General features: G+C 37.2%; 2 protein-coding genes, 1 long non-coding RNA gene and 1 pseudogene across 3 annotated transcripts in view; 3 read left to right on the top strand and 1 right to left on the bottom strand.

Moving 5' to 3' along the window:
- Positions 1-12,696, bottom strand: part of LOC146460115 (uncharacterized) — a 457,503-nt gene that overhangs the window by 410,246 nt on the left and 34,561 nt on the right. The gene's annotated exons all lie outside the window — the stretch shown is intronic.
- LOC146460120 (uncharacterized) lies at positions 642-1,496 on the top strand. Its single transcript, XM_085088296.1, has 2 exons — positions 642-1,281; positions 1,380-1,496. Exons 1-2 carry the CDS (start codon positions 907-909, stop codon positions 1,494-1,496), a joined length of 492 nt encoding a protein of 163 aa, XP_084944422.1. The 5' UTR covers positions 642-906.
- LOC146460119 (uncharacterized) lies at positions 1,501-2,365 on the top strand. Its single transcript, XR_014857698.1, has 3 exons — positions 1,501-1,541; positions 1,744-1,925; positions 2,207-2,365. It is a non-coding gene; the product is annotated as an uncharacterized LOC146460119 (long non-coding RNA).
- LOC146460118 (uncharacterized) lies at positions 2,534-3,198 on the top strand (annotated as a pseudogene).

Raw genomic sequence — 12,696 nt, 5'->3', positions numbered from 1 at the left:
GAACAAAGAAGCATTCTTGGAAGGTCTTTCAAAATAAAGAAGGATAGTACCTTTTTATTTATCAGAGATTACGCCATGCAGATTGGGTAACTAATCACATGATCTATGATTTTATCTTTACATGTAGCTATGGTTCACAATATTATTACAGATGATTTGGTGAAATTTGTAATTTGGCAGACATAATATGGCATTGTCATGGAAACACTGTTCCAGAGCATTTTTTGTCCATTGTCCATTTCTTCTTCAGTAAACCACATTCAAACAATTTCTACTGTATGTGGTCAATGTCATTAAGACTTAATCAATTTGAGGTGAATAATGATTACAGTCAATTAAATGAAACTGCGCTGATTTTATAACCTAAGTCAGTTTAAGCAAAGTACCTCTGTTTATATCATGATGGTAACGCCCTACTAGGTCTGGTTTAGTTTCTATCACTGTGATTGACTTCTTGCATTGTGACCAAGGTGGGTCTAGTTTATGTGACCAAATTGGTTTGAATTGTGGTACATCTGTGATGATATTTTGACAAACTAACTGGTTCAATGCTGAGCAAAGTCAAAGGTTTGATAGCCTGAGTAACATAATTAATCACAAAACCAAATTTATGAGCTGAAACAAGGCAATGCTACTTAAAGTGCCTATCACCCCTACACAGTTTTGATGAATTTCGAAAATTTATGCATGTCTAAGTCGCTTTGCGAATAAATAAATCGTATTCCATTTTTCGTTTTGTTTTTATCAGAGGACAAAATCCCGCAAAATAGCCCTTTTTCCGCCATATTGAATACAAAAAGGAGCAGTTGAGAGACTGGGTACTAACATGTTGTAACGTCGACCGGTTATCTCGACCACATAACATTCACTGATTCTTCACCACATTCGCCGTTCTGAACTTCAAACATGCCTGGTAGATGTGTGGTCGGTGGATGCTCTGCCTTCGCAGATGTTCAAAAAGGTATAATTTTGCATGCTATACCGTACTTCAACGACGTTCGCCCTGAAGCAGCAAAACGAAGAAAGAAATGGGTCGATTTCGTAAAGAGAAAGCGTGCAAAATGGGAGCCGACCCGACACTCATCAATATGCTCCCAGCATTTCAAGAAAGACGACTTTATACGCCGATTTATCTTTGTGGATGAAGTCACGAAAAAGCCGATAATCCCAAGACTAAAACGTGATAGTTTGGGTGTAAACGTTGTGCCCACTGTTCATGCTAAAGCCGTGACCAGAAGTCCTGTTGTTTCTGAAAGTGCCAAACGCCGCCGTGAACGAGAGGTAAGGAATGTTACCATTTTCTTTATTTAACCTTTTATGGACAGACAAAACAAACCTATTAAAATAAGTAAACTTACTTTAATTTATAATTTCTCTAGACTCTAAAGAATGCGAAGAGGCGATTGGAGTCTTTTCAGTCTGAGACTGCAACCTCGTGGAGCGAGAGCTTCGCAGAAATCAAACCGGAAATGGTAGAACTGGACGAATTGAAGTAGACTGCAATGGATAACATAGATTGTGTCACAAAACTGAATGACTCGGTAAGAAACTATAATATACCGATAAAGTATTTTTACTTGCAAACTCCTTGGCTTTAATTTTTGTTGCGACTATATGCCAAAATGATTTGAATCTTACATAAAGCTTTGTGTAGGAAAGCGGGTGTAAAAACACCACGTGATTTTCAGTGGTAAAATTCTGAGATAGACATATACATATCTTTTTTTCCAATAATGCATTCAGCAACAAGAGCAAAAAACAGAAACCGCTGCCCTGCCAGAGTGTGATGGTTGTCTAAGGCTAAATGGTGAAAACAGGAAGCTGAGAAATCAACTCATCACTACAAAAAAACAAACTAAACAACACCAGACAGGAACTGAGGAAAGCGAAGAAACACTTGGAAGTGTATGTATGTATGTATGTATGTATGTATGTATGTATGTATGTATGTATGTATGTATGTATGTATGTATGTATGTATGTATGTATGTATGTATGTATGTATGTATGTATGTATGTATGTATGTATGTATGTATGTATGTATGTATGTATGTATGTATGTATGTATGTATAAAATAATTTTTGGTGCAAGAATACATACTCTATAAGAAAGTGTAATATGCAGTTGGGATCAAAATGACTAATACGCGACAATGATTTCAGTTTTATTATTGCCATAACAAGGTTATACTTTTAAAGGAGAAGTTGCCACTGAGAACATTGTGAGAGAACAGTGTGATGATGATGCCAGTGATGTTTCTGAAGTGGATGAAAGTGAGGAAAGTCAGTACGAGACAACTGAAGAAGAACCTGATTTCTTGTCAGATGGAGTGTATGAGCCAGAAACAGAGACAGACACAGCTTCAGAGACAGGTATTTTGCCAGGTGACCACTTTAATTGCACTATTTTGCTCTTTCGAAAATGAATAAAAAAAGTTGTGTTTTACGTGGGAATTTCATCAGTATCTGTAAAATAAACTACACGACTACACGAACCGTGTCACCTGCCTCTTTAGCTGGTGATAAAGGGTCTCCTGAGAACTATGCTTGATCGAGCACATCGTTTATCTTCTTCTTGGTCATATTTTTCAGACGAGTGTGGCCGATTGAAGACAGTTTTCTCACGTTGGAAGTACCTAAAAAACCTTGTCGACTCTACCATCAAAAATTTCATTCACTCAAAGGGCTGCGACCAGCAGCAGCCTTCATCACCAGCTTAAGAAGCAGGTGACACGGTTCGTGTAGTCTTGCCATTTAAAGACCAAATCTCAGCAGATACTAAGAGGAAACAACCAAAGGAACTGAGCCTAAAAGTGCACACCACCATTCAGCCTGTGCTTGTGAGCCGACAAATTGAACAAGAACTAAACGCAAAGGAATCAAAGCCACTAATTGTAAATCAACAGTGTGTAGTTTATAGTTTTCAATGTGACCTGTGTGATACGGGTTATGTCGGGTACACACGCGGAGATTTACATAAACGTGTATAAGGACGTAAATATCAGTCCTCCTCCATTGCTAAACACTACAAGAACGTGCACGGGACGGTCCCTCAGGACCTGTTGAGCCGTTTTGAGGTACTCCAGACATGTAGAAACAAATTTGACTGTTTAGTGCACGAAATGCTTTTTATAAGAAACTTAGAGCCAAATCTTAACGTGCAATCAGACTCTATTCGTGCGAAAGTATTAGTGTAATTTTCGTACCCGTTATGTTAATTTTCGCGCCAAGATCGCATTAAATGATGTAATTTGCATGATCTGTTACATAGTTCCCTTGAAAATAGAGTCATGATCACTCCGAAACGTCGGATTTTATCGTTCGTTTTTGCTGCTACTAATTAACATTCATTTACTTTATTATCGAAAACGTTTTGTCGCAAAAATGAGAGGCCATGAGGGTAACTAGGGGCAAAAGGAGTTAATTATGAAGACTTGTACTTCCGGTGGACGTTCCCGTCATAGATCTGTCCGGTGCTTAAGGTCCCTTGTGATAACTGGTGACGGTTGACCGAACATTTTTTCACTTTCAACGAAGTTGCTTCAGTTGCTTTTTTGTTTCTGAAAACGACGCGTCACATGGACCATTGCTGGAGCACATGCTGAAGTAAGTCAGCCTATGAAGAAGGAGTTTAGATTCATAATTTCAATCAAAACCTGAGTTTTCGGCTTTAATAAGTTGTTACGCTTTGCATGTCAACGACATGACAATATGCTAATGAGCTCACATTTCAATCAAACTGATTCTGTCTGATTCTATTTTGGCTCTGCCCTGAGGCTCAGGGCACAGCCTCCCCGTACAAGACTTTGGTGAGCACCCACCCAGATCCACTACCAACACTACTCATATTTCACAAACTCCACTCCACACTCCTAGTATTCCACCCAAGCCAAATATCAGCTAACGAAAAAATAAAATCACGCTGAAAACTGTTTTGAGACAAGTTTCTTGCAAAATTGCGACGCTATTATGAAAATGCACTCGTGCCTAAATCTCATCTAATGGAAACTGAATAAAACCACAGGATGTTTGTTTTCAAAGACGTTCCCAGCGAAATTGTGAGACTATTATGAAAATGCAATCATGCCTAAATCTCACGACCTAATGCCGTCATCTGAAACCAAAAAACGTTTGATGATGTAAAAAAAAAAAATTCTAACGAATTGCGGAACTATTTTGAAAATGCACTCACGCCTAAATCTTATTTACCTACTAGAGGTTTGTTTTAATAAAAGTTTTAATTGTCTTCCACTTGCTGCTGTTTATATTGTTTTTCCAAGCGACAAGGTCTGATACCACCTGACATAAAGTGTTTTTTCTGCTTTGAAACAAGTTCCTTGCAAAATTGCGACACTATTATGAAAATGCACTCGTGCCTAAATCTCATCTAATAGAAAACTGAATAAAACCACAGGATGTTTGTTTTCAAAGACGTTTAAAAGCGAAATTGCGAGACTATTATGAAAATGCACTCATGTCTAAATCTCACGACCTAATGCCGTCAACTGAAATCACAAAAGGTTTGATGATGTAAAACTAAAGTTTCTAACAAATTGCGGGACTATTATGAAAATGCACTCACGCTCAAATCTTAAATCTTACCTGCGAAAAACCACAAGAGGTTTGTTTTCAAGAAAGTTTTGACAATGTTCCACTTGAATTATAATCTGCTGTTATTTATTTACGTTTAATACATTTCTGATCTTATCTGAGATATCGCTGCCTGTAACTTTAGAAAAAATAACCGCTTAAACAAACATCTCCCAGATAACATCGAGTAATAAGTTCTACAATTGATTTCTCATTGCAGTCTGAGTTAACTTTATTTATAGTTCGCTTGTCATCTTGTGTATTGTGCCGTAAGGCAAATAAAACTGTAGATCAAAATAAAAAGTGACCTAATTCAGAGGAAAGAAATTGAATTCAGTTATCGTATAGAGTATTACATAAGACACGTTCACTTTTTATGACACCTTGATATTTCCGGGTTATTTTTATTATTTGTCAACTTCGCGCCTCAGAGCTCTATGGAGTCGGCTGCAGCGCTTTCTTAGAGCTTAATCGACGTCTTGCCTGTACATCTGTGTCGTGCCTGAGAAGTTGCCTGTACATCTGTGTCGTGCCTGAGAAGTTGTACACTCTATTTAGCTGCATGGTAGTTTACAAGCACGCTGGGCCGGTACCTTAAATGTGTATTATTTTTTAAACCCCTTTGCCGACTGGTGCTGTCCTTTCTCCTATTCAGCTCAAACATGGCCACCAAATTGACAGGAATAGCGCCAGGTATCGCGTGATTTGTTGAGTTTAGCCTGAGGAAAGAATTTCAAGTAGCACAGTAGTGCTAGGTATAGACCTAATGCAAAAATGGCTGACATTTTAATATTCTTTTGTCTGCATTCAAATTAGCCTCACTAACCTCGTTGAAGGTGAAATATTCTTTTAATTTTTGAACTCATAAACGAGGCTAGTGAGGCTAATTTGAATGCAAACAAAAGAATATTAAAATGCCAGCCATTTTTGCATAGGGTCTATAATGGTACACACGGGCATTTAACAACTTTTTAAAGGAACTTGGCGAATTTAAGACTTAACTGAAATTCAATCTCAAACGCTTATTCAATGTGTACATTGTAACTTTTCTTTTCTTGTTCAATGTATAGTATTTTTATGAGTCTTTTAGGAGTTTAATTTAGTTTGCCAAGGGCTCTTTTTAAAGTATAGCAAACAGCTCCCCTAGATATCACTAAAAATATTGATATAGACAAAAAGTAGAATAAAACAAATAAAATATTCAACATGCACGTTGCCTTTATTAAATTAAGTGTCCTACTAAAGTAGCCGGAGTGCGCCGGTGCTACATAAGGGATTCCGATGCCTATGACATATATTTGAAGTGCTGTAATACATTGAGAGCTGCACATAATACAGTACACAATGGCAACTTAATACCCGTCAGCAAGTATCTTAACCTAACTCTGTTGGTAAATGATTTTCTTTAAAAGATTACAAATTGTTGCCAAGGCGCTAAACAATCTTATTCTATGATGAATTCAGTTGGGGAACTATATCCGATGCAGTGATTACCTCTATTACTAATGGTTATGGGAATTTAAAAATAATTTTAAACGAGCTACTTGTTAGGTAAGACAAATTTCTTTATAAATTTATAGCTAGCTGTTCGGTAACTAACCTTAAACCGAGTAAATAAAGCAGTGGGACAGCAACACAGGCACGAAGAATTACTTGCTTGATAGGTGGGACAAATGTCTTTTAATTATTGTCTCCGAAACTATGGCTAGGACAGCAATGAAGTTTGAGATAGCTCAAAGAGCATTTCCAGGTATTAAAACCGTTGCATTTTATTTAATTTAAAGTATTAATTTCCTATCCTTTTCTCTGCAGCAATTGAGACGTGAAGTTAAATTTAAGTTTCTTAATACCTCAGCTATTTTCATCACCATTATTCTCTTCTGGAAAGTTATGTATGAAAACCAGTTTCACATGATTTCAAACTAAAGTTGCTGTTATTTAGGCCAAATTGCAAAACGGGTTTGCCTTAATATTTAGACCGAATTGGCCATAATGAATTCTGTTAGTTGTGGAAACAACACCTTTGTTATCAGTTAAAATTCAATTACATGTATCAGGCTTCGCATTAAATGAGGCCATGGAAGATAAGGAAAACAAAATCTTTGTAAACTAGAATTGAACTTCAATCCGTTCTTAGTATACTATTTAAAGATGGATGCAAGGCCTTAAACTTTAGCCAATTTAAACATTGTGAGCTCTTACTCCACAAGTTGCAAAATAACAATCCAATCTAGAGTTCGCTGTTAACAAAACACAAACCGGCATGCGTTACCTAGAGTTTTACTAAAAGACCCTAAGTTCAGCAAACAGCTGAGGTATTAAATTAAAAGCTGCTGAAGCATATAAAAAATATAATGTAAGTATCCAAGGCGCTAGGCGACCAAGATAAAGCCAACGACCAATACAATGAGACAAATGAAATATCTAACTAAATAAACTTGTTTTCCAAGGAACAACAGATTTTTCGCGGCTTCCTTTCGAACATGGGCTTACGCTATATTTGCATTCATAACGTGATACATTTATTAGTTCTTCCATCACGATTATGGTGCCCCGTACATGTCGTAAATTGATTAGCCATTTTTCAGGTTTCATAATGTCAACAAGAACAGATGATTTTATTTATCTATGTATTCGGAGTACAGTTCAAAGTGTGCATGTTAGTTTTATGCGGATCGCTTAGACAATATTTTTTAGAAGTTGTGGTGTACTTTGATTCCTCCCTGCTCGGCGAGTCGAAATATAAACAGCGATTAAAAGTATACAGTGATAGTATGCACTTTTGAACTCATCAAGCGAAGAGAACTCATGATCGTAGTCTCAGTCACAGACTAACTCACCATTTGAACTCACCCATAGACTACCCTTATATTTTATGATCTTAAAGCACTCTTCCTGTAACTGTTCGTAATAGGATTCTAATCTCCGAGAGATAACAAATAGTTCACGATTCCCGATCTTGACTTGTTCGCAAATTTAGCAGCGTTCACTGATTCGAACAAGTCAGTGATACACAGTGATACACGGTAATGTTTCCAATTAGTGCTCCGCGCTAAATACATTGACACTTAAATAAAGTGATTTATTTGTTTTCAAAATTATCCGGCGGCTTGTCAGCAAATAATTCCCAGTAAAAGCTCTGTTTTGTAAGACGTTTGCATGATAAAGAGTCTATCTTTAAAAGTTGACTTCATGGTTTTAGGTTAAAGTATTTATTGATGATCATTAAACTGACGTGGGGAAACAGAGATTAAAAATAGCCCATTTTACAGTTGTGTGCTTACCGACCTGGCCTTCGATTGGATGCGAGGCTGGGGGTGACCTTGTCTTGATACAAACCTCACTGCTTTTCACATGTAGATCATGCTGTTCTTATGCTGATTTGTTTGCATTTACATATGAAGAGCAGTGAGGTTTGTATCAAAACAAGGTCACCCTCAGCCTCGCTTCCAATCCAAGGCCAGGTCACTAAGCACACAACTGTAAAATGGCCTATTAACGTTTTTTGTTTTGCATTCAGACCATCAGTACGGTTACTGTGCTTTTCTTTGGAATGCAGGGTGTAAGGCGAAAAACAAACTTAAACCAAAAGCCAGTGCTACTAATAAACATTGTTCACGATAAAAGGTTAGTTTGAGTTTGTGAGAATGCTGAGGCTATTCAATATTCAATATCGTACACATGACTTTTTTAAAAGAGTGTGTTGGATCTGACATATTTATTTTTACTCTGTTTTTGCAATCCATATTACGCTAGTCGGGGCCAGTCCTTCTGAATTTAACAGAAGACATTGAGTTTTTATATTAATGACATTTTTTATCATCTCTATCAGTTGCTTCAGTAGCTCACAAACCTAAAACTTGCAAACTAACTAAGCAATGAACAACACTATAAGCAAAATCTATCAGAGAATTCCAATTATTAACAGTCATTTCGATTCATTATCAGCCGTTCAAATCTAGTCAGTTAAATTTATAGAAATTACATGAAAATTCTCCGGTCTTGCTAGAACTACCGAATTTATGGTCTGGAAACGCAACTAAGTCTTAAACAAAGACATTCACACTCGAAGAAACTTCACGCTACAATCTAAACCTTTCCGTTTCGACAAGGTCAGCCTGGGAAACGATCATACGGCGTGCCTCGCTGTTATTCTAATGCAAGCTGTCAATGATACTGGACACTACGGCCTTGTATGCGACTGTTTATAAGTGGAAGTCGAAGGCCGAGTTTCCCAGTTCCGTGCCTCTCTTTGACCATCAAAATTTCATCTGAAGTCTTAAGCCTGAAGTCTAACATTCTTACGTCTTGCGCGTATCGTCTTTTCAACTGATTAAAGTGAGCGTTTCCTGTCGGCACGTCTTAAGTATCCAGTGTAGACAGCTTTGCTTGACAACAATTTGTCAAACAATTCCAACTGAAATATTTATTGTGAACGGCAAACAGAACTGATCAAAACGAAAGTATATTATACTTGTCAGCTCATATTCTGGTCATATAACTGAAAAGAGTGAAAGGTCAAGTTAAGACGTCTTAGCGCGAGATGATTATAAACAACTGTGAAAAACAATCAAATTTTAAGCTTCTTTTGGGTCACTGGTTAAGATGTCTGATGTCGGCTTGCTCATCAAATTTCGAGCCTTTTGGTATAAAAACAAAGGCACAAATAAAAATCGGCTTTAAATTTTAATGACGATCATCCTTAATTATTCTCTTCTTCTTTCCTCTACATTGTAAGCAAAAAGGGAGATTACTTTAATATTTTTTGTTAAACTTTGTCATTCGTCTTATTGACCGCAGTTCAACCATCGCTGACTCTTCAATTTTATTTCGGACTTAACTACTTTAAAGAGAAACATTGATTCCACGATAAGTATATGAAAGAGTTACCTTTACTGTAAAAACTAGTAAATATAATGGTAAGTTCCTGGAGATCACGGCTGAGCCTCCCCCATAAAACGTTTGGCAATCCTAGTTTTCCACCCAAGCCAAATATCAGCTAACGCCGAAAAATTAAAAAGACTCTGAAAACTTTGCTTTGAGGCAATTTCCTTGTAAAATTGCGACACCATTATGAAATGCACTCGTGCCTAAATCTCATCGAATGGAAACTGAACAAAACCACAGGATGTTTGTTTTCAAAGACGTTTCCAGCGAAATTGCGAGACTATTATGAAAATGCACTCACGCCTAAATCTCACGACCTGATGCCGTCAACTGAAACCAAAAAACGTTTCATGATGTTAAAAAAAGTTTCTAACGAATTGCAGAACTATTTTCAAAATGCACTCACGCCTAAATCTTATTTACCTACTAGAGGTTTGTTTTAATAAAAGTTTAAATTGTCTTCCACTTGAATTATACTTAGTCTGCTGTTTATATTGTTTTGCCAAGCTACAAGGTCTGATACCACCTGACATAAAGTGTTTTTTCTGCTTTGAGACAAGTTCCTTGCAAAATTGCGACACTATTATGAAAAAGCACTCGTGCCTAAATCTCATCTAATAGAAAACTGAACAAAACCACAGGATGTTTGTTTTCAAAGACGTTTCCAGCGAAATTGCGAGACTATTATGAAAATGCACTCACGCCTAAATCTCACGACCTAATGCCGTCAACTGAAACCACAAAACGTTTGATGATGTCAAACAAAAGTTTCTAACGAATTGCGGGACTATTATGAAAATTTACTCGCGCCTAAAAATCCTATTTACCTGCTCAAAGGAAACTACTATAGAGTTTGTTTTCATAAAAGTTTTAATTGTCTTCCACTTGAATTATAGTCTGCTGCTTATATTGTTTTCCCAAGCTACAAGGTCTGATACCACCGGCCTGACACAAAATTTTTGTTCAAATGTCTGTGAGAACTTTAATTGCTACATGGTGGCAAATTGGCATTCATTATTGACTGCGGTTCAATAATAACTAGTAATAGTTTTCACTAGAGCTGCCCCCGCTTTTGAAGATCTGTTTAACACCTTTATATGGTTTTTACTGGATATAAATACTATGCATATGAATGTTCAAAAAGAAACGTTTGAATATTTATTGAAGTTAACATCCATGTAACTGGTTAGCATATTTCTCTGTAAATTTGACATTGAAATCTATTACAGTCATACAGTTTTGTTTTGTGAGACAGCAACGTATTGTATGTATAATTATGTGAACTCGTGGTTTGAAAAGCTGCTAAAGATGCAGAAGATGGCGAAACGTGACTTCGTGGTTGCAAGACCTTGACACCTTGCTAGAAGATGGCAAAACGCGAACTCGTGGTTGAAATGCTGCTAAATGATGGCGAAATGCGAACTCGTAGTTGCAAGACCTTGAAACACTGATAGAAAGAACTGGAAATGCTGCTAGAGGACGGCGAAACGCAAACTCTTGCTCGCAAGACCGTCAAACGCTGCTCGAAGACCTTGCCGGTTGCTGAATGACAGCTACCATACAGCACCTTGCGCGCTTGCTGAAATATTACCCGAGACAACCGTGCGCGCCTAGTTTGATCAAATCGAGATTTTTTTCGCATACTAACAAATTTACTTACAGTACTTACTTTCTTACATTTTGAAATTGCTTATATGTATACACGCGGGGAATCCTAGGGTGCCTCCTCGGGTTTTGGCCTCTGGGCCAAAACCCTGCGGGGGCAATAACATATATTCCAAGTGCTGTATAATACAGAATACAGTACAATGGGAACTTAATATCCGTCAGCAAGTAACTTAACCTAGCTATAGTTTGTTGGTGAAATGACGTTTTTTTTATTGTTGACAAAGCTCTTAAAATGTTGTTTACTACAACATTCTATGATGAATTCTGTAGGGGCACTATATCCGATGCAGTGATTACCTCTATTACTAACGATTTAAGAATTAAATAAACGAGCTCACATGTAGTTGTAAGGTAAGACTATTCGGCTTAATTTATACTGAGCTAGCCGTAACTAACCGTAAACTAATGAAACTAAGAACGACTTTGTCAGTTTCGTGACTCTCTTCGACCATCAAAATTTCATCTTAAGTCCGTTGAACTTCAAGTCTAACGTTCAGAAAGAAACCCAGCTTCGTCTGACGTCCTTTCATGTAACTAAAATGAGCGTTTTTTTGTAGCACGTGTTAAGTATCCAGTGCGGACAGCTTTGTGTGACAACAATTTGCCGCGATATCCAAACAATTCCAACTGAAATATTTAATGTGAACGGAAAAAAGAAACAAAATTGAGAAAGAATACTAAACTTCTGTGCTCATAACTGAAAAGAGTGAAAGATGATCATGAACAACTATGTTAAGGTAGACGGCTGCACGATCCAAATTTTTAGCTACTTTTATTTGGCTAACATGTCTAATGTCGGCTTGCTCATTACAATTTCGAACCTTTCCGCCTCCAATTTCATCCTCTTTAATTCAAGGATACTTCCTTCAAGTTGGACGCTAGTTAGTTGTGAGACTGAAGACCGTAAAAAATAGAAATAGAAATTAAAGGCTTAATAAGCGTAGTTCTTGACAAAGTACATACTTTTTTGCGGATCTTTCGTTAGAAAGCGCAAGGAGCCAAGAACATCTTAAAGGGCCAAGGTTTGTCGATATTTTGGCTGTCAAGGCATCCGGGCTCAAATTTAGCCGGTGGTCAGAAATATGAGACGTGTTGCGTTAATGGTTGCCACGCTAAACGTTCACTAGAAATATTATTGATTCCCTGAAACAATTTTATTCGGCATTATCTCTAAAACAGTGTGGTCAAATTCGTTCAAAGCCGATGTGGCATTATAAATAAACCTTATAAAACCGTGAGGTAATGAGACAATTACAATGGAATGCAGTTTCCCAGGAAAGGAATGTTTTTTTTTATTTTTTATTCACGTTCGGTTTTCGAAATGTAGCGCAAAACTGGGCAAGACGCCCAAGAAAAAGGCAAAAACCTAGGCAAATTAACGCCAAGCTGAGCGAAGTAAATAAGTAATCACGACTCAGAAATCGACCAAACTCATGTTTGACTTTAACTTTGAAGGCCAAGTTCTACAGCATACCTCTTTCTTCCAAAATTGTTCGTGTGGTTTTTATCATATCCAATCACACTTTGGAAAAAAAAACCCATTCATTTTT

The sequence above is a fragment of the Pavona decussata genome, unplaced genomic scaffold, assembly GCF_977016875.1.
Source record: "Pavona decussata unplaced genomic scaffold, jaPavDecu1.1 SCAFFOLD_214, whole genome shotgun sequence".
NCBI lineage: Eukaryota > Metazoa > Cnidaria > Anthozoa > Scleractinia > Agariciidae > Pavona > Pavona decussata.
Note: the sequence above shows the minus strand (reverse complement) of the source record. Positions and strands in the feature narration are given on the sequence as shown.